We start from the raw sequence: 17866 nt of genomic DNA on the forward strand, positions 1-17866 counted from the left end.
AAAAACAATTTTCTAACCCACTCATTTTGAAAAATATGACTTTTAAAGAAGAAAATTCAAAATGCAAGTCTTATTTTCATATTCATTGACTCGAAGAAGTAAGTCATTTACAAATTAAGCACATAATTTCTTTTATCATTTTGTAAAGGAAATGCTCTTAGTATGGCTACGTACCAACTACCAACCACATATGTCAATACTAATAATAATAATAATTATTATTATTATAATATTAAGGTTCCATTCAAACGTGGCGGCTTTCTCTTTCTTATGGTATCTCTGATCAACATAGGATTAAATAAATTTATTTTCCTTTTTTTTTTTTTTTTTGATCTTTGGGATTTGTCAATGGGTTTTGAATGACGCCGTAAGCGGTGACGCCTGCAATGCCAATTTGTCTGGTATCGTGAGCAACAGCAGGAGAGAACGAGAAATACAAAGGAGGAATCGAATAATTTCCATGGTAGCGCACGCGCTTGAATCCAAAGGCGAGTGTTTCCCTCTCTCTTTTCCTGCGTTTCCGGTACCGGACACCGAGCCTCTTTTCTCTTCCTCGCTTTTCGATTCGACAAAATCCTCTCTACTTTTCTGTCTTTCATCACAACTTACCGATTTTCTTCTTCATTTTCTTTCCTTGATTTTTTTTTTTAAATAATTTTTTCATTATTGGTCTCTTCTCTTTTTAATCATCCAGAAAACTAGTTTCAAAAATTCGTTAAATACAAAGAAACACTCAGCAGGTATTTTGTTTCTAGGTGTTCTGCATGTGATTGAGTGAATCTGAAGATTTTCTTTTATCTCTTTTTAATTACTGTAATGCTAATTTTTAGCTGTATTTTTGGTTTTTTTTTTTGTCTTCAATGTCACTTTTTCTATATGTTTGAACTGAGCTTGTGTTTCGGTACATGTACATTCTATGCTTTTTCTGTTTTCTTTTTCATAGATTGATATTTTTTTTTGTGAGAAGGAAAAGAATGGAAGCTTTGAATGTTATGTTTTATGTGGTTCCTGGGTTTATGGAAATAATGGCGAATAAGAAACTTTAGTTTATTTTTTTGGTGAAATTTTCAGCTAGATTTTTACTGCAAACAGTTTCTAGGAAAAAGAAGCTTTCTGGAGGTCCCGTTTGGGTTGTGAGAAATCGTGGGAAAATGATAAAGAAATAAAATAGTTTGATTTTTCTGTTTTCATTGTTTGGGAGTCAAGAATATGAAAATCTCCAGCGATGAGAGCCTAATGCAAATGTTTGGTTAGACTAGGAAAATATAAATATAATTTGTTTTATCATGAGAAAGGGCATATACTTTAATTTCAACTACATCTTCTACTTTCTTAACTTTAATTTTGTTTTTTAAGTGTATTTCTTGTCCTTGCAGACATACCTCAAACTAAGCTGAATAAGCTGTATTAGGTTAATTGTTGTTGAGGTTTTTATTTCCTGATAATAATGACAAAAACTGTAAGTTTCAGAATTTTAATTTCTTTTATCTTTCTGTATTTTCTAAGCAATCAAATGGAGCATAAAACTCTACTTATTTCAAGGTTTTATTTCATTCTAATAAATAATTTACAGTTCAGCTTGGGAATAATTTATCGTCTTATTTTTGTCAAGAAAATTTTCTGATTGAAAAATTTTCATCTAGACAAAGGAAAGATTGGATGTGTTTCAATCTTGTTGCTGGAATATCCTTAAATTCATGAATGTTTTACTGGATTAAACAAAGGGAAATAGTTGCTTTTCTTTTCTTTATTTTAAATTCTAATAGTGAATTTTATTTTATTTTATCTTATTGCAGAATAGCTTCCTATGGAGCCTTGGCAGTGTTAGACTTGTCTGAGTGGTGAACGACGACTCTGCTAGGGAAGGAAGATAGAGAAGTGATTCAAGATGGCTTTTGGGCCGTTGGTTTGGTATTGCAGGCCAGTCACAAATGGGGTGTGGGCCAAATTAGTGGATAATGCATTTGGTGTTTACACACCCTGTGCAACTGATACCTTGGTGATTTCCATATCTCATTTTATCCTTCTAAGTCTGTGCTTCTATCGAATATGGCGGATTAAGAAGGATTTCAAAGTCCAGAGGTTTTGCTTGAGGTCAAATTACTATAATTATATGTTGGCATTATTGGCTGGTTATTGTACTGCTGAGCCTTTGTTCAGATTGATCATGGGTATCTCAGTCTTTAATCTCGATGGCCAAGCAGGTCTTGCTCCATTTGAGGTAGGTTCTCTCTTTTTACTTTCAATTAGTCTATCTAGTTAAGGTCCTTGTGTTCTCTGTTTTAATGACTTTACTGATACCCCTCTATATGGAATTAGCTTCCATTTATTTGTTAAAGTGTTTAATTTAAATGTTTTATCTTTAAAAGGCTTAAACCTGTTTTACATTTCTTTTGGTGAAAAAAATCAAATTAATATGTTTTATCTTTTCTTTTTGTTTTGTTTAACATTTCAAAATAAAGAAATTATTTTAAGTCCAATATTTGGAATTGATGCACTGGATGCGGATAGATCATATCTTGTAAATCTCTCTCTCTTTTGTCAATCGGCTTTTCTTTTTATCCTTTCTTTTGTGTTCCTTAATGACTAAACCTCTTATAATGATAACTATGAAATTTATATCTTGTTTATCCACTTCATCTCAAATTTCTATCTTGATGAGTGATTATCATTTTGCAATTTGTTGAGCATGCTACTACCCTTTTAAAGTTCTTTCACATGTTTAATCTTGTTAATCAGCTTGCTTGATTTGTTACCTTACCACTGTTTTAAAGGCTTTCTAAAAGATGAAACTTGGACTCCTTTATTTCTTAATAATATTTGTAGTTTAAAGATACTTTTGATTTAGTAGAGTGCTCCATTGTCAAAAAAATTTCACCTTTTTTGTTCATGTAAAAGGCTGAAAAAACTCCTACAAAAAAAATTTCTTGAAGTCTGATTAGAGAAATTTCATCAAGGCCTGATGCATCAAGAGACTTTGAATGCAATAGGATGATTGTGATAGTGTACGACTGAAAGCAGGGGTCTATTACTGTAATACTGGTTATGGCATCTGGGCCAATGTTAAGTGTTTCAGTGTCTTGCAAGTGCAGCTAGGTATGCTAGTTTTTCTTACTCAATGTCCTTCCTTAACTTTATGCCTGAGCTGCAGGCAGTGTTAGACTTGGTTCCTGTTACCTTTGGGGCCTTACATGGTGTATCCTGCATTTCTTCTCTAAGATGGTCATAGTGAGTGGGAAAAATGGACACCATTTATCCTTCCCTATGAACTCCAGGCTACTTGATGGTCGTCCATGGGAGCAGCACTCATGTCAACCTTTGTACTCCATGATCTCATGCATACACCATGCAAGAGCCTTGCCTCCAAGCTAACAGTCTTGACCCTACCTGGTCAGTTATCTCTTACAGTCCCCTGCTCTGCCTCTTCCACAAGGACAAAGTAGTGAATGACACTAGTGTCAATCATGGCATGCTGGAAACTAGGGTTCTCAAATGGGAAATAGAATCAGAGAAGTGGAAGAAAAGAATGCATATCTTCCTGGAATATTTATTAGGGGGCGACCTCCTTAAAGTCAAAGGAAGAGGCAAGAGACAAAGAGAAGTATGAAGTGGTAATTGAAGGACAAGTGAGTTTGAACTTTGAGGCAAGAGCCAGCCAAGGTGTTCAAGCGCACATTCTAACAAGGCCTTAAAATTGGGCCTCAGACCTTCCTGCATCAATTTATCTCGTTTAATTTGAATCCGAAATTTTATGAAATCAGAGTTAAATTTCCCAGAAGTTGACTGAAGGAATGTTCAAACTTTCAAACCAATCAGTCTACAATTGAAAGGCTGTTCCCTCCAATTTGTAACATGATCAATTTAGTTTTGAATTACTTGAAAACATGATTAGCTCAAGTTTAAGATCATTCCAAAGCATGTAAGGCATCGATAATACCTAAACAACTTTGTAAGATTTGGATAACCTGTTTTGGTAAGCAACAAGCTAATGCTACATGTAATTGCAAGATCATTAGCTTCATCTTTATTATTTTTCTGGCAGGTGGTTTCCCTGATCATTAAGGCTTTTACTTGGTGCTCTATGCTCGTCTTGATCGGAATAGAAACTAAAGTATACATCCGTGAGTTTCGATGGTATCTCAGATTTGGAGTCCTTTATACTTTGATAGGGGAAGCTGTGATGCTCAATCTCATTCTTTCAGTGAAGGAGTTGTATGATAGGTTGGTTCTTTTCTTGTTTTATAAGTTTAGCACTTGTTTTGCTAGATACTATTAGTTTTTCTCCAAGGTCTCACCCTTTTTGAATCATCCCCTGTAAAGCATAAGTTTTACTAATGCATATGAAAATAAGACTATAACAAATGCTAAACTTTAGCTGAGATTTATTTGTCCTCTCATTCTCATTTCTTGGAATAAATATATCCATGATCTGAAGGTAGATATTGGGTTGGTGACAGCATTTCTTAATTGTGAAATGAGAATTTGTAATTCAATTAATAGTGAGTTTAGGAGTCTTGAGCTGTATGAAAACCATAAAAGTCTAGTTTTATGTGATGTTGCTCTGTTTTTCTTTCCTTGGTGAAGGGGAATGGTAATAACATTTGCAGACTAAAATTACCCTTGACTTGGCACTCACCTTGAGTTTGAATCATAAATCATAAGCTTAAAACACAAGTTGCTTGATGAGGATGAATCTTCAAGATATATATCAAGAAAGTCCCTTGAGTGTAGGCAACCATCCTAGGGTTGTCCTACATCATTGCTATTGAAGTGCAATGGTCAAAGTTAGGACCTCATGTACTGCAGCTTTTAGCGGAGTTCCTCTTAGTGTTTTACAACTCAATTGGACTGCAGTTTGCGTTTCAAAAGTTTGAGAGTGTTGGGGTTTTTCTTTGTATTTAGTTTTCTAAAGTTGGGTGTTTTCTCTTTTGTTCAGTTTTTGTTTTTGTGGGAAGGACCTCTCATCCTTCTCTTGTTTCTTCTCTTTCTCTTGTATCTCTTCCTTCTTTTGTATCTTTTCTTCTTTTAATATATTTTTCTTCGTTTCTGATAAAAAAAAAAAAAATAGTACCTCATGGAGCTAAGAGATTGAAACAGGATGCTGAAATTTGCACCCGGTGATATGATGGGGAAAGGTTCTGATAACAGAAAAATTATCTTCTAGAATGAGATGTGAGATCAGTATCTGGAGATACTACATATGGAAGTCACAAAAATAGAGCAAATAAATCTGCAGACTATCTCCCTTGTACCTAATCATTAGTCTGAACTCCAAACAAGTATGAGGAAGGCCTCATGTTAGGATCAGTTGGGAAACCTCCTTGTAACAACATTCTTGGGCTGCTGCACTCTCCAGCTGTGCCATGAGTTCCCAAGTTGATTATTTTCAAGTATTTGGCTTTTAAGAACCTTAAATGCTCAAAAGGGAATGATGGCAAGATTGGTCAACATAGAATTGAATCCTATGACATTAAACATGCTAATTTTGAAGATTTTTTGCCCTTGAAATGTCATTCAATCTAGCAATTTCACGTTGAAATATCTTCATGTATATGGAACAACCTGATTATGCAGATTGAAAAAAAAGGAATTGGTGGCCTCTGGCGACTGAATCACACAGAAATTGTAGTTCATCCTGAAGTGGCCTATTAACTAGGACCAATAAAATGTAGCTATGAATCATTTAGCTATCCATAATTTTAAAAGGTGCAACCACTCCCTAGCTATAGCGCCTTGCTTGCCAACACATGCGCTTTGTTGAAGATGCTCACCTTGTCTATTTTACTTTTCCTTTCTAAACACTTTTATTCTTGAAATTTCTAATCGAACATTGAAATTTATATAATTTCATTACTCTTTTGTTGAATGGTTCTTTTAAATGTTTGGAATCTTAAATTTTTTATTGATTGGATTAGATTTTGAATCATATTTTATAAAATTGATATGCTTCCTCGTTTAGGTTTCACTTCACTTAGGCGTGCATTTTGTGTTGTGCTTTGCAACTAAGCTACAGGAGACTTTTGCACCTTAGGTGCGCCTTGCGCCTTTTAAAACTGTGTAGCTATCTCTTAGGATGAATACCTTCGATTTCACAATAGTTCTTCTGGTGTATATGGAAACTATGCTTGTCATCAGCCTTCACTTGGTGAACATAAAAAAATCCATTACCCTGTGTTATGATGACTCATCTTAAATTGTTGCAAACAGTTTATACAGTGAACCATCTGCCATACTGGATTATAAGTAGTTCATAAAAATAATCCATGAAATTTGATGAAGTTTTTTTATTGTTGTTGGTGTTAGTTTCAGACTTTCTAGAAAACTCATGTTGAGCGGTATGGTTCCCTTGTAATCTAGATTTGATTTGCTCCCATGTTCTTACAGGTTACTTACCTTCCAAGTTTCAAATGTTTTTGCTTAAATTTAGTCCCATCACATCGTGGCATGTTCCTTTCAAGGAGGATTAGGAAAACTTGTTTCAATGCAGCAGTCCAAAAGCTTTTATTGCTATTTAAGCCAATATTAAAGTTCTTTGAGATTGACTCAGGAATTTGAGGAATATATACAGATGCTTTATAATAGGAATCACCCAAGTTTAATTGTTTGATTCCTCACAAAATCATCATGATCCAGCATGAATGCTTGCTTCAGATCAGTATTCTTTTTGCATACTGACTTGGAATGAATTGCCATCTGATGGATTGGGGATATCTGGAGAGAGCCAAACCATATGCTATCACTTTAAATCCTAGATATGGGAAGACCTCCACTTGGAAAACCTACATCTCTGTTCCATATAAATTGATAATTGTCATTTTTATTTGTCTTTCAATGAACAAATCTTTTGATCTGAATTGATAGGTAAAAAGAAGGATGAAAAGTTCTTCCAAAATTTAATACAAGCTGATAAAAAGGACGAGGATGAACTGCATAAAAGGAACAACATAGAAGCTAATGGCTACAGATGTAATAAAGTATCTACAATCCTGCCTGCTTGGCTAGTTGATCTCCAACATGAAGAGCTCAGCTTGGAGTCTAAAAGAAAGAGCAACCCACGTTACTCTCCCTAGGAGTCCCCAAAACCGCATGCCAAAGAGTGCTCCATTCGTGACACAAACCCCATCAAGCAACTAGTGTAGACTTGATGAATTTATCTTTAGGTTGATCCATAAAAAAGTGTTCATTCAATCTTCTTCTTATCTTCCTATTTACTTTTAAAATTTTTGGCCCTTGGCAGTAGGTTGAAAGAATGATCTTCTTCTCTTCCTTTTTATTTTTATTTTTTGGCCCTTGGTGGTAGGTTGAAAGGGGAGTCTAGAAGGATGTTTTCTTCTTCTTTTTTGCCCTTGCAATAGGTTGGAAGGGTGATTTCGAGTCTGGAAAGACTTCTTCCTTACCTTAAAATGTTTTAGCTTCATCTTAATAATATGTTTTTTTTTCTCTTGTGATTTCTTATGTGAAAAATCATCTTTGTATCTGGTAAAAATTATATGAAGATTCATGCATAATATCTTGTAAAGATTATGAGTCATATAAAGATGAATCCAAGAGTCAAAGATCTGATTTCTTGAGTAGCATTCCTGCTAACAAGTGTGATTTGGCAATTGAAACTTACAATGTACATGTCCTCTGCAGGTCTATTCTGTATTTGTACATCAGTGAGGTCGTCTTGCAGGTTGGTTGCTCTTATATTTTTAATGTTAAAGATTGTTAATTATGTTAATTTTTCTCATGTATCTGCATTTCAGTGGAATATATTTTAATGTCATACATATTGCATGATATTGGGAATTATTAAAAGAATTTTTTATTAAAAAATAGGGTGGTTGGTGTATTAAGCTGTCAGGATAATACTAAAAATCTGCATTGGAAGTTGTCTCCTCCAGTATGGCATATCATAGCCAGCTGCTAGAAGCATTTTATTACTGAGCACCATCTAGGCCTGGCCTGAAGTTGTTAATTAACCCCAGATCATCATAAGAAGGACACTTTTTAGTTCAAGCCATTGAAGCTTAGTCCATATAGATGGAAAACAAATCTGTTTAAAGATTCATATAAGACATCAAAGCGGTAGTGATACCATAATATCAAATTTATAATGTTTGGTTGTGTTAAACATTGAAAAGCCCCATCACTTTATAGGATGAATTGGGGCTGCAAATCCATTTGGAGTTCAGAGTTGGGTAGGGATTACTAAAGCACCAAACAATCCATTGTAAAGATGATTTTCAGTGTTCCATCCTGATTGGCCTGTAGGACTGACATGATCCTCCCATGTTTATATTGGCTGATCAAGTATGCTTTTACATGTGATCCAACTTGACCATTGCTGTCCTTGAAGCCTGACTCAAGTGACAAGAGGTTGGATGAGGATAAGGAAGGTTTCCATTTTGGTTCAATGCAGCAACAATAAAAGAAAGAAAAAATCATTACCTATAAAAGAAAATTGATCAGTGTCATAGGTGATCAAGATGGCTAAAACTAGTTAAATTATGATAATTTTCTATTAAATTTTCTGTTAGGATGCTGAAATGACCAAGTATTGAGCTAGTACAGGATCCACAGCAAAGTGATCAAGTGTGCTACTAGTGTTGAATTAGATTCTAGACCTTTGGTTTTTGTCTTCAACTTCTGTTCATAGCATGTAACTTTGATCTATGATTATTATTTTGATGTAGGTTTTATTTGGGATATTGTTGCTCTTCTATGTTCCTGACCTGGATCCTTATCCGGGTTATACCCCAATGTGGACTGGATCGGTTGACGATGCAGAATATGAAGAAATTCCAGGAGGAGAGCAAATTTGTCCTGAGAGGCATGTCAACATATTTTCAAGTATGTAATATTTCACTTCTATACCCTTCATTTCTTATACACCTATTTCCAAATGGATTCACCTTTTGACATAGATATAGATTATTGCTTCTTCATGTGAGAAGAACATAAACTAATATATAGCAATACCGTGGATAGTCCACCAATTATAATGACATTCCATGTTTTTTCTGATTTAAATGGTGAAAATCTGTGCTAAATGATTGGACAAACTTTCTTATGTTCATAGCTACTTTTCTTTAGACCCATCTGGATCAATCCCCATATTTTTGTTAGTTCCTTGGTGGAAAGAATCATCCCATCCAACTTCTAATCACCTTCTTTGCTGTTCACTGCTTGCATTTGCAGCACAGTACAAAGACTAGAATAGCCTTCTTATATGCTAAATAAATCATCTTATAGCCTAGCTGCTTAACTTCGACTGACATTTTTGGTTTCTCATTCTTATGGTAGGAATTACTTTTGGATGGATGAATCCCATCATGCAGCTAGGCTCCAAAAGACCAATTACAGAGAAGGATGTCTGGAAATTAGATTCCTGGGACCAGACTGAGACACTGAACAACAAGTGAGTGCTTGTTTTCCCTTTAACACTTTTTTTTTACATGAATTCTCATGTCTTGGTTGTATGATGTATTGTCTTTTCTTTTAAATTGATTTTGTGTAGCTTCCAGAGATGCTGGGCTGAGGAAGCTCTAAGGCCTAAACCATGGCTCTTAAGAGCATTAAATCGTAGCCTTGGTGGAAGGTATGTGTCAAGATAGATTGTTAGACAATCGCAATGGTTTATTCCTTGGTTTTATCTGACTGAATCTCCGAAATAAATATTATTGTCTTTGTGAACGACTCCTCTACCATTTGTATACACATGCAGCCCATTAATTTCCTGCTTTTTCTTTTGTAGGTTTTGGTGGGGAGGTTTTTGGAAGGTAATGAGCCGAATCTTCTGATGTTATTATAACTAGGTGGTATTTTGGTTAAGATCATCACCTCTAGTTAGAGTCATAGTATTCATATCTGTGCAGTTTTATGGTCAGTTGCTTGGAGCTTCATTTTCTTAATCAGAAGGGTTCTTGCCTGGAAAACTTCTAACTTTAGTTTTATGATTAGCTTCTTAGTGGCAAACATGCTTGGTTTTCACCATCCAGCAACTTTGATCCACAAAATTCATGGATTCATGCAATGATCTGGGGTTATTTTAGTCCCATTGTTTGCGCATTGTATCACTGTACCACAAGTGGGTGTACTTGAAGGTGCGAGGCTTTATCAGATTGACCTCATAAAGCCCTTTGTATGAATGCTCATGCTACTGTAGATACATTATTATTATAATTATGCTATAATCTTGTGGTAGTTGTACATTTTTCTTATCATTAAGTGCTGCCCATTCACTTTGTCAATTTGAAAGAAAAAATCCATAATAGTAACCCTATGATACCTCATTTAAGTAATTAATATCTTCCTTTACATGCTTTTCTTTGATTATTTGTGGAGTTTTAGGCAGGTAATGCATTTTTAACAGTTCTTTTGAAATATGATTTCCAAATTTATTTTTGCAGTATTTGAAGGGTGAAAGTTCTGAATTTAGGTTTATGAGCTACCAATAAATTTAAGATGTATGTTTTGGTAATATCCATTTTGTACACTATCATGCTAAACTTACATCTAATAAATTTTACAAATACAGTGTATAACATGAAGAATAGCAACCAAGGCCATATGATTTCAATAAAAGTCCACAAAGACCTATCTTGTGATATTTTGCTGGAAATCCAGCTTTTGGTCTGTGTATGAGGCCTTAGTTTTAGGCATATGGTAGTGCCTTTGAAAAATGAGTCATAGACATGCTTGGCAACCCTCATGGAATAACATGTGCACCCTCTTATTAGTATCTTGCTTTGAAAGATGGCCAGATGGTTGAACCCCTAACGCTGCCCTCAAGCATTCGCTCCGCATTATGTTATGTTAAAACATTGCTCAAAATTTTTCTCATCTGATTTTCTTGAACTTGTGATATGTTAAAACAAGTTGGTTTTAGAATTTATTTTTAATGGGCATTTCTAAATTCTTTTTGAGCACATTGGTTGTTTCATAGTTAAGTTGCATTCCTTCTCTCTTTGGAAGCATTTGAAAAGTTACACAGGCAGTATATATGCATAATTAAAGTACTGCTTCTCAATTTGATTTATCAATTTCTAATATAGTTATACTTTTGTTGTCCAACTTGTAGATTGGCAATGATCTTTCCCAATTTGTGGGCCCACTTATTCTGAACCAGCTCTTACAGGTTAGTGCTATTTTTCCCCAGTATCTTTCTGGATAAATGATCTGCCTCATCTTTTTATTTTTCATTTAGCTTAGATCCTAGGAAGCCTTTCATTTTTTCCCCTTCTTTTTTTCCTTTTGTAATTGGCATTTAAGTAAATATAATCTATTTATTAAATGGAATTGCTTAAGAATGCCTGTGATTCATGATTAGATAAGTGCTTCTCATTTTCATCAAATCTAGTTCATAGTTATGGCTTGTGCTTTTCCAGCATCGCTGCCTTAAATGCTTATTTGCATGATCATGTGACATTCTTTGAAACTTCACATGACTCCTGTAATTACGCGTCTACTTTTGGAGAGTGGACTTGTGCAGTACTTAAATAAATTGTATTTTCCTTACTCTTATTGTTTAAACATTTGGTAGCTAATGCATGGATTGACTTAATGTTTGCTTGTCTTTCATTCTCCCTTTTCCATCATTTCATTTGATTATACATTTCCTGCCTGTGGAAAAGTTGAGTCGGGTTTGCATCTAACCCAAACCCAACTCAAAGTTATTAGCTCTGCAGAAAGGTTAAAGAATGGCTTATGTTTTGGGTGTTAAAAATCTTCTTATGAAAGGAACTTTCTCTGGAATCCAAGGTCCTTGGCTATTTATTGACTGGATGAGGAAGATCATACCTTGATAAAACTATACTGGTTGGCCAAATTAGGATGCTAGGCCTAAGAAGTCTTTATTAAAAAACCTACCTTCATGTTCTTTGAGGAGTTATTGTTGCGGGTTCTGTAGATTACTTTGTAGTTTTGGCTTTTTATTTATTGTTGTTGCAGAGGATATCTCATCCTTTTCTATCTCTTTCTTCTTATTGTTAATAAAGTTTCATTCTTATAAGATTACACAACTGTTTAGCTATTTCGTCAATTTGCGAAAGGCTTGGTAGGCCTAAGGAGTCATCCTGTGACTGTGGCATTTGTTACTGTGAACAATGTATCATAACTGTATCAATTGTTGCTTCCAGCATAAGCTAGGATCATGAGCTATGAAGCTTGGACCGAAAGTTCTTCAGATTGTCCCTGTGACCTTGGTCACTTGAGAGTGGAAGGGGGTGCATCAGCCGTTTCAATGATTGTCGGTCCATGGTGTCAGTTTTCTAAGGATGCATGTTGTTGGCTTGTTTTCCCTATTTGCCTTGTTCTGATGCTATCCTCTTTTTTGGCTTTGATGGCCAATTGGGGACTACTCTTTGTTTTTTTATTTTTTATTTTTATTTTTTTATTATAGGAGTTTCATGCAAGTGAATAATGGACAAAGATAAATGAAGATTGAACTATAGGCACACCAGAAAACATTTTTGCCCCTGCATGTATATGCATTTTAATTTACCAAAATTCAATCCATTGGAGTAGCATACCAGAAAATGTTGAAATGATCTATAACTATCTAATTCACAGGTATATAATGATATTTGCTTTTGATGTATTTGGAAATAGTCCTGGGCTGAATATTTGATTTTCATTTTTTTCTTGTCAGAAGAAGATAGTTTAGGCACAGTAGATGTCCAAATCACAGATCTGATTATCTTAGTTATTTTTTTTCTTCTAACTGTTATCGCTTATATTATTTGATGAATCATGTGCAGTCTATGCAACAAGGAGATCCAGCTTGGATTGGTTATATCTATGCTTTCTCAATTTTTGTTGGAGTGGTAGGAATTCTATATTTCTCCCTCTCTCTCTCTCTCTCTCTCTCTCTCTCTCTCTCTCTCTCTCTCTCTCTTATATTTGAAAACATAAATTGCCTTGTGAAGCTAATTTTAATTCTTAATGCTTCTAGCACTGGTTCTGTATTTGAATTATACTTAAAAATTCATGGAAAAATAAAATGAAGTATGATTAAATACCAAGAAGTTTTTTAAAGGGTTTATTCATTATCTTGTTATTTTCTTCTCTCTCTCTCTCTCTCCCTCCCTCCCTCCCTCCCTCCCCGCTTATCTATTCGAAAACATAAATTGCCTTTTGTAGCTGGCTTTACTTCTGATCCTACTAGTAACGTTTCTGTATTTGGATTACATTAAAAAATTCATAGTAAAAAAGAAAGAAGTATGATTGAAATGCATGAATTTTTTTTAAAGGTTTTGCTCATCCATTTACACCAATATAAGTTTCTCAAAATTTTAGTTCAATTCAGAGTAGAAATTCAAAATAGTGATGGTATTATTTTCTTTATATCTTTTTTGAAAGTCTGAAATATGTTGTTTTCGTAATTTTTCAAAATGAAAATATTTTGTTTTGACAAATGGTTGATCTACATGTTCACTTTTGTTGTCCAAAGTGGTCAAGATTCTGTAGGGATTTGCATTTTAAATGATTAGATTCTATATAGAATATTTGTAAATGGCATTTTTGTTTGATTTGATTTTTACTCCTCTTGAGGGATTTGGTAGTTGGTAATCTACTTTTCATTGGATGGTATTGATGGCATGCTGATGATATGATGCCATTACCTAGTAATGCTGAAGCCATCTGGTTGCTACCTTTCTGTTTCCTAGTAGTATTCAACTAAATTGGAAGTCATAAACTGGTTCATTTTGAAATAATGGATCAAAATTCTTTAAATGGAAAATCTACATGAAGTTATTGGAAACATTTAGTTTCTTCAACCATGCATTGTTGAAGTATAGATTCTTGAGTTACGTTGTTCACATGCATGATATTGGGGTTCTGATTTTGAAGAGCAAATTGAAGGTGGCTTGTTATTGGCTTTTTTACCTTATTGCAATAATCCTATACTTGTTTTATGAAGTAAAGCTCTTGATATTACTGTTATGGGCATGCTCTCATTCTACTGGATCTTTGTAACACAATTGGAAGAAGAACTCCACACTGATTGGTTTAAACTTTCTCCAGGTATTCGGGGTATTATTTGAAGCTCAGTATTTTCAGAATGTCATGCGTGTGGGTTTCCGGGTTAGATCAACTTTGGTAAGTTGATTTCTTCTCTACCGTTTTGAAGTGCTTATATAGGTATATCTTGTTCACCTCAGTTGTCCCAAGTTGCATTAATGCTTTGTATAAACACGTCCTAAGAGGATTTGTAGTGTTTTTCCCTACTCTAGTGGTGGAATGGTGTAAGTGGAGGAAATGAATGGTTGGTTTGATGGTTGTGTGGTTTTGTTGGGGGCAGCATTGTGTAGTTGTTTGTGTTTTGAGTACTCGACCTTGCACTATGAGTTCTCTAGTATTATGCTATGGACTTGGCTTGCAATTTTTGTTGTGGACTTGGCTTGGGCTGAAAGTTTGGTCTGCGAGCTCATTGTATGGCCTTTTTTTTGTTTTTTGTTTTTTTAATTTTCCAAACTGGTTAAATTATTTGGTCTAGTTCAAGACTCAATACTGATTGTTTTCTCAAATCTGTTCCAACCTAAGTTCAGGCAAATCCATCCCAGCCTAAGTTTAGGCAAATCCATCCCAGCCAAAGTTCAGGCCAGAATATTTAAGCGTGTGGCTACAAGTTAGCTTGTATCATGACTGTAGTGGGTTGGTCAAAATTGGCTTATTATTTGTGTTCCAGATAGCTGGTCTAGAGGAAACCATCTCATTGAAAATGTTGAGAATATATTTTGTGCTAATCTTGACTTATAAAATAAAATTTTGCGCTAATCTGATCATACTAATTTTTTGAAAGTACTAGAGAAGCTTTCATTGATTGGATCCATCATATGGTGTTCCAACTATAAAGGAATAGACAAATTCAATCTGATTGGAAGTGCATCAACTTTTTTAACATAAATTCTTTTATGCTAAACTAATTTGTCGATTTGATGTCATAGTGTTTATGCATGCTCATTTTAGCTTGAATATTGATAGTTCAACTTAACGTTATTCAACTCAATTGGCTTTTGGTTTGTAATTTAAAAGTTTGAGATAGTTGGGGTTAACCTTTGTGTATAGTTTTTGTATAGTGGGGTGTAAGTATTACTTTGATCAGGATTTGTACTTTGAAGGAAGGACTTTTCATCCTTCTCTTGTACTTTTATTTTCAATAATAAATCTGATAAAAAAACAAAAATAAAATATTGATAGTTCAAATATTCTTCTTCTGCCTCCTTATTTTTGCCCTCATCCAACCCATCTATAAAATCTATAAAGAATCTTCATTGCCCCAGTGAATCCTTTAACCAAATAAATAGTGACTTAAGGAAAGACTCTTTAGGTTTAGTTCTGGTAGTTACAAATCTAAATTTCTGTGCTCTGCCTCTTTCAAATGCAGCAAAATAGACTCAAGGGTGTTGTTCTCCACATTTTTCTTCTTTTTCCTACAAAACTACCATGTCAACCTCCTGGAGTCTTTTTCATTGCTTCTGGCAATACCCAAAAGACACCAAATGGCGAGAACAACAAATCTCACAACCTACAAGCTACCTTACAGTGAATAAGGAGGTGATGAGCTGATATTTCATGTTTTGGGCTCTTTCCTCCCTTTATAGCTTTGGCCAGTGGTAAGAATTTTCTCCATGCTGCCTTTGACATGAAGTATCCTTCCCTATAAGGGGCATTGAGCCTCTTTGCATGTTCCTCATGGACAAGACACTGGCATTACCAGTTTACAACATAGTCCCCTATAAAAAGATTTGACTTATCTGGAACCTTTCAACCCTAGCTCATCATCCCTCTCCTCTCTATTGTGATGACTGAAATGCTAGACATGAAAGACTCTGTGCTTCCAAACCTTTGGTTCCAATGGACTATCTCCCTTCCACCAAGCACCAAAAGTTGGGTGCTGACCCATCTCTGTTCATGGCTACATGTAGAGAGTTTCCTGACACCAAAATCAGTCCAGAACTTGCTTGGAGGTCATTTCCTGTGGAGATATAGGTTAAAGGATGAAAAGGATTCCAACTTCTTCTGGTTACTTTCAAGAGGCCTGCTCTTGTAGCTCTCCTTCCTATCCCAGAGTACAAACCACCCGTTTCCTTGCCAAATATACCTACCATGACCCTCCTCCAGAATATGTCTTTGTTAATTCTAAAATTCAAAAGCCACTTGCCAATGATGCTTTATTAAGTTTAAATGTGAAGATCACCTGCCCCTTTGCAGAATGGACTATCATTTAACCAAATGTGTTTCCTCTCTTCTACTTTCTCCCTATCAAAAGTCTCTTTGAAGCTTCTCTAATCTGTTATATACTGAAACTGGCAACATAAAAGAGGATGTAAAGTAAACCGGAAGGCTGAACAGGGTATGTGTAATGATCATTAATCTTCCACCCTTTGAGAAGAATTCTTTTTCCAAGAAGGAAGGCTTCTCTCAACTCATTCTCTCAACTTTATTCCTCACTGATTTAGCCTTGAAATGAGATCTCAACTTTAAGCCCAAATAAGTTGAAGACATGTGAGTGACCATATATCCAAGAACTGAAACTAAGGGGCTGTTTGACAATGTTTTCATAAACAATGCTCAAAAATCAGGTTTTGAGAACATTTTTTAAAGATAGTTTGAAGTTGTTTTCAGGAACAAAATTCTGTTTGGTTAATGGTAACTCAAATATGAACAATGGTTTTTTCAACCTATTTTCCATGAAGGCACTATGCACTTATGTACAATATAGAAGTTACAGGCCTATTATTTGTGTTTTCTATTGTTTCTCAGAACACTTTATAAAAACACCTTTCAAAAGATCATTTTCAGTTTGGAATTTGCCAAAATTGTTTTTGAAGTTGGAAAACTATTTTCTGTCAGAACAGTTTCCAAACAAGCCTCAAAGCTCTACGTCCTGCATACTTCCTAACAGATTAAGCAGATTCTTTTCCAGGTTTACCTTTAAGCTAGAGGTACCTTCAAAACAAGAAAGAACCTTTAGGTAATAGCTACTGCGAGATGTCTAACTCCTGATCTTCCCTTCTGTTAACCCTAAAACCTCTAAGAAACAATTTAGATGCCACTATTCTCCTTGAACTCCTATCCCAAATCAATGCTTTCATTGGCTATTAGAACCACATCAAGGATTTTTTTACCCCCATCAAACAACTTTCTCAGTAACATTCTGAGTATATCAGCTAGGATCTTGGATAAAAGGTTGTATATAACTTCAACTAAGTTGATAGATCTATATCCTTTGTCCCTCATTTTTTAGGAAGCAACACAATGGAAGTAGCATTTTATTAAGCTCTTCAAGGACACTAAAGCATGAAGCTCCCTTAACAAGCCCAATAAATTCCTTTCACTGCATAATTGTTTTGCTGGAAAGTCAAAGTGAAACCTTCTAGGCTTAGTGCTTTTTCATCCTTGTCATGTCACACTGCAAGCTTTCTTCTTCAAAAGCTCTACACCTTCGTCTCATTAAAAGATATGAATTTTTTTTTTTTTTCAAATTTTCTTATAGGAAGCTATATTAGTGGGGATATTAAATTAACCCTCTCTATACATGGTTTTCTAAACCCAAATCTGAATGCAAATGCTGTGGGAAACTAATCCCTGAACAAATAGCATTCTGATCTGAATTTTTTTTCCTCTTCTATGGACATTTTCTGAATTTTGGATTTTTCAGCACCACATAGTTTCCAAATTCCAGATTTTCTCCATGGTAGCAGAACGTTGGAAAACTGCTTACTGATAAATCTTACACATTTTTTGTCCTTGTATTTTTCTGAGCTTTTCATTTTCACACATAGGTGTTAAGTAGCATTGAGTTTAGCTTTTGATTGGGTTTGAGCTGACTTAGGTTTTAGGTAATAAGTATGGGATAACCAACCCACACTGAGCG

General features: G+C 34.9%; 1 protein-coding gene across 2 annotated transcripts in view; it reads left to right on the forward strand.

Annotated features, from left to right (window-relative positions):
• Positions 1 to 275: 275 nt before the first annotated feature.
• Positions 276 to 17866, forward strand: part of LOC100251535 (ABC transporter C family-like) — a 44296-nt gene continuing 26705 nt past the window's right edge. Inside the window, exons 1-11 of one of the 2 annotated variants that reach the window (XM_002280783.4) lie at positions 276 to 488; positions 1797 to 2221; positions 4043 to 4221; positions 7636 to 7675; positions 8679 to 8835; positions 9289 to 9403; positions 9503 to 9583; positions 9740 to 9764; positions 11066 to 11122; positions 12744 to 12809; positions 14011 to 14085. In XM_002280783.4, the coding sequence (XP_002280819.1) occupies positions 1889 to 2221; positions 4043 to 4221; positions 7636 to 7675; positions 8679 to 8835; positions 9289 to 9403; positions 9503 to 9583; positions 9740 to 9764; positions 11066 to 11122; positions 12744 to 12809; positions 14011 to 14085 (1128 nt within the window). In that variant the 5' untranslated portion in view covers positions 276 to 488; positions 1797 to 1888. Of the gene's footprint in view, positions 489 to 558; positions 741 to 1796; positions 2222 to 4042; positions 4222 to 7635; positions 7676 to 8678; positions 8836 to 9288; positions 9404 to 9502; positions 9584 to 9739; positions 9765 to 11065; positions 11123 to 12743; positions 12810 to 14010; positions 14086 to 17866 lie in introns of those variants that run through there. The other variant, XM_010657404.3, reaches the window with a different exon arrangement.

The sequence above is a fragment of the Vitis vinifera genome, chromosome 10 (assembly GCF_030704535.1).
Source record: "Vitis vinifera cultivar Pinot Noir 40024 chromosome 10, ASM3070453v1".
Classification (NCBI taxonomy): domain Eukaryota; kingdom Viridiplantae; phylum Streptophyta; class Magnoliopsida; order Vitales; family Vitaceae; genus Vitis; species Vitis vinifera.